Raw genomic sequence first — 1,574 nt, 5'->3', positions numbered from 1 at the left:
AGGGGATTGGCTGCAATAATCTGGTCCTCCAGTGACCCCTATGATAAAAGTTACAGTATTGATCCTCAGTTCTCAGAGCATCGCTACATCTCTGGTGTTTCATGTCATTTGTGATGATACATTTCTTATATAGTATACAGATTTTATGTTTTCTTAAGCATACCTGAATCTTGGAAGCTTGTTCCTTCTTCTTGTCAGTAGCCACTGAGATGGTAGCAAAGTACTGGATGACACGCTTGGTGTTCACAGTCTTTCCAGCACCGGATTCTCCACTGGGTATGAAAAGAAGGTAATTTGGAGTTTTTTTTTCATTGTCTGATTCTTCGTGAGATTTTTGTGAGGTATTTTTTTACTTGTAATGTTAAATCATCCAACTAAACATCAACAGATATAAACTTACGTGATCAAGACAGACTGATTCTGTCTATCTGCAAAATAAATCAATCAAAGTATTACATTTATTCAAACATTTCGACCATACATCATTACATTTATTTTGGCCAGATTTGCTTATACATACCAGTGAGCATGTTCTGGATGGCGTTGTCAGAGACAGAGAAGATGTGGGGTGGTGCCTCCATACGCTTCTTGCCTCTGTAGGCATTGACAACCTCCTGATCGTACACTGGGAGCCACTTGTAGGGGTTTACAGTGGCACAGAACAGCCCGGAGTAGGTCTGAAGGAAATCATTCAGAGATTATCATTAATATGATCTTGTATATCATTAAGTATTATTTTATTTTATTTAGTTGGTAAAATATCTTACGTAGATCATCCATGCTGCATAACGCTCTTTGAGGTTATACAACACAGAGGCTTCATTGAGATGGGTCATCATGGCCATGTCCTCAATTTTGTCGTACTTGGGAGGATTCATGGGTGTGACATCATCATCCTTGACTGTCCTCTCCTAAAAATGGCACAAAAAACTGACATTTGGAAAACGTTGCAAAAAAAAATCTTCATGGCAATAAATTAAAAGCAGCCTACCTCTTCTGTAGCCAACACTTTAACAGTGGTTTTGCCACCCTCCTTCTTAATGATGGTACACTTGACGTACAGCTCCTTAGCATCAGCCACATATGCAGCACTCTTGGCATCAAAGGGCGCATTCTGGGCCTCAATCCTCTCCTTCTCTGGTTTACGGAGGTAAATCGCAGCCTTGCCATAATAGGCCATCTCTGCGTCCGTACTCATGGTGGCAGCTTACTGTCAGACAAAGATAATAAAAGTTTTGATGCATCTCATATGCTGAAATTGTTCTAATACAGATCAGAATGGCTTGGGTGAAATAACTCTTACCTTGTTCTTCTTCCCAATGAGAAATATTGTGTCAGCCCTTAAATTGAAAGACATGTTAGTTGCACAATTTCACACAGAGGAAAGTTGTAGCACCATGACGAGGTGCAGTGTATTGTAAATGCCGGTTCATATTTCTTAAAATGCAATCACACTGCATGACATGCATTGGTCATTCAATGAATGTGGTCAATAGATTATATTTGTTTAAAGGTCCAGTGTGTAGGATATAGTGCCAACTAGGGGAACGGACTTGGCAGAAATGGACTATAAC

General features: G+C 39.8%; 1 protein-coding gene across 1 annotated transcript; it reads right to left on the bottom strand.

Moving 5' to 3' along the window:
* Positions 1–396: 396 nt before the first annotated feature.
* LOC311367734 (myosin-1-like) lies at positions 397–1,340 on the bottom strand (the record flags this gene model as incomplete). Its single annotated transcript, XM_084486546.1, has 5 exons — positions 1,304–1,340; positions 992–1,210; positions 768–911; positions 521–677; positions 397–428 (listed from the first exon to the last, which is right to left on the bottom strand). The coding sequence occupies exons 2-5, from the start codon at positions 1,196–1,198 to the stop codon at positions 397–399; spliced, it is 540 nt and encodes a 179-aa protein (XP_084342672.1). The 5' UTR covers positions 1,199–1,210; positions 1,304–1,340.
* Positions 1,341–1,574: the final 234 nt, after the last annotated feature.

Source organism: Micromesistius poutassou (genome assembly GCF_964030765.1).
Source record: "Micromesistius poutassou genome assembly, chromosome: 22".
NCBI lineage: Eukaryota > Metazoa > Chordata > Actinopteri > Gadiformes > Gadidae > Micromesistius > Micromesistius poutassou.
Note: the sequence above shows the minus strand (reverse complement) of the source record. Positions and strands in the feature narration are given on the sequence as shown.